Source organism: Sinocyclocheilus rhinocerous, unplaced genomic scaffold (assembly GCF_001515625.1).
Source record: "Sinocyclocheilus rhinocerous isolate Xijiao unplaced genomic scaffold, SAMN03320098_v1.1 scaffold203, whole genome shotgun sequence".
In the NCBI taxonomy this organism is placed as follows: domain Eukaryota; kingdom Metazoa; phylum Chordata; class Actinopteri; order Cypriniformes; family Cyprinidae; genus Sinocyclocheilus; species Sinocyclocheilus rhinocerous.
Genome location: NW_015644353.1, coordinates 498743 through 500313, shown reverse-complemented (window position 1 = coordinate 500313; position 1571 = coordinate 498743). Strand labels below are relative to the sequence as shown.

At 32.1% G+C, this 1571-nt stretch overlaps 1 protein-coding gene across 1 annotated transcript in view; it reads right to left on the bottom strand.

Annotated features, from left to right (window-relative positions):
- LOC107758176 (rho GTPase-activating protein 9-like) overlaps window positions 1–1571 on the bottom strand; it is a 34392-nt gene that overhangs the window by 8264 nt on the left and 24557 nt on the right. The window contains exon 15 of the mRNA XM_016575850.1: window positions 643–741. Within this exon, the coding sequence (XP_016431336.1) occupies window positions 643–741 (99 nt within the window). The remainder of the gene's footprint in view (window positions 1–642; window positions 742–1571) is intronic.

Here is a 1571-nt window from a genome sequence, read left to right as displayed (position 1 = left end):
CTGTGTTCAGGTTTGAATGTAGTAATAATAATGCAAAAACCTACACTTCAAATCAACAATTAAAACAACAAAAAATATAAACCTTGACAAAACGTATTCTTTGAGAATGCCTTAATATACATTTAAATCCACAACCTAATAAAAGTAAACAATTATGTATAAAAACAACTAGGGAATTCACAAGCATCTCTATAGAGTCCTATACAGGCATCTAGTGGTTACACCATGAAATTACAGGTTTTTCTTTTTTCTTTTGCTCTCACCAGGAGGTGCAATTCTGCCTTCAAAATTTTGATTTTAAAGGCCTAGTCTTTATTTTAATCTGAAATACTGCATTAATTGAAAAATTATTTTAAAAAATAAAAATTTTGTACTATTTTCTATGGGAAAATCTGATCATAATTATTGCATAAATATTAATTAGTACCAAAAAATCCTCTCAAAATACAAAAGAAAAATTTTATTGAACAAAAATATATTAGATTGATTTTACTGAAGAAGAAAAAAAAGTTACATTTCTACTGTCCGGTCACTTTTGACCGCGAAGACCATGAGTGTGACTCCCAAATGAGGAGCGCACAAAAATGTCCTTCTTCCGTTGGATATTGTCCCGCTGAAGTGTTTGTGATTGATTGATCGCACCTCTCCTCTCCACAGCATCGGTGCATTTCCTGACGAACTGAGGGACGCTGCTTTTCTCTCGCTCACACAGCAGCTCCAGCCCGCAGCCGAACACCTGATCTGAGATCAGAAACACAGAGCAACAGGTCAGAGCCAGAGCAGGACACTCACACAGACAACATCAGCAAATAACTTCACATTCCATTTCATTTTGAATGGAAACCCAATTAAATGTTTTTAAAGAAGTCTCTTCTGTGCATCAAAGCTGCATTTATTTGATCAAAAACACAATAATATTATGAAATTCGAAATGTGAATATATTGTAAAATGTCATTTATTTCTGTAATGCATCATTACTCCAGTCTTCAGTGTCACATGATGCTCAATTATTATTGGTGCTCAGTTATTAATAATGGTTCTTCTTATCAGTTTTGCTGCTTAATATTTTACTACTACTGAAAAGGACAGCATTTATTTGAAATATAAATCTTTTGTTACGTTATAAAGGCCTTTACTGTGACTTTCGATCAATTAGATGCAAATTTGCTGAATAAAAGCATTAATTTCTATAAAAAACAAACATTTGAATGGTAGTATTTCATGCTTTCTGCATAAATATTACTTTACTGGAATGGAGTAATGATGCTGAAAATTCAGCTTTGATCACAGCAATCAATTACATTTTACAATATATGCACATAGGAAACAGCTTTTTAAAATTGTAACAATATTTCACAATATTAGTGTTTGTACTGTATCAAATAATTGCTGTTTTGGCGAGAAAAAGAAAATCATTTTATTTACAATGACCATGAATTAATGGCTATGAATGTTATTTGTAATATATGGAAATACAGTACTTGTCAAACGTTTGGAAACATTACAATTTTTAAATGTTACACACACACACACACACACACACACACACAAACGCACACAGTCACACACT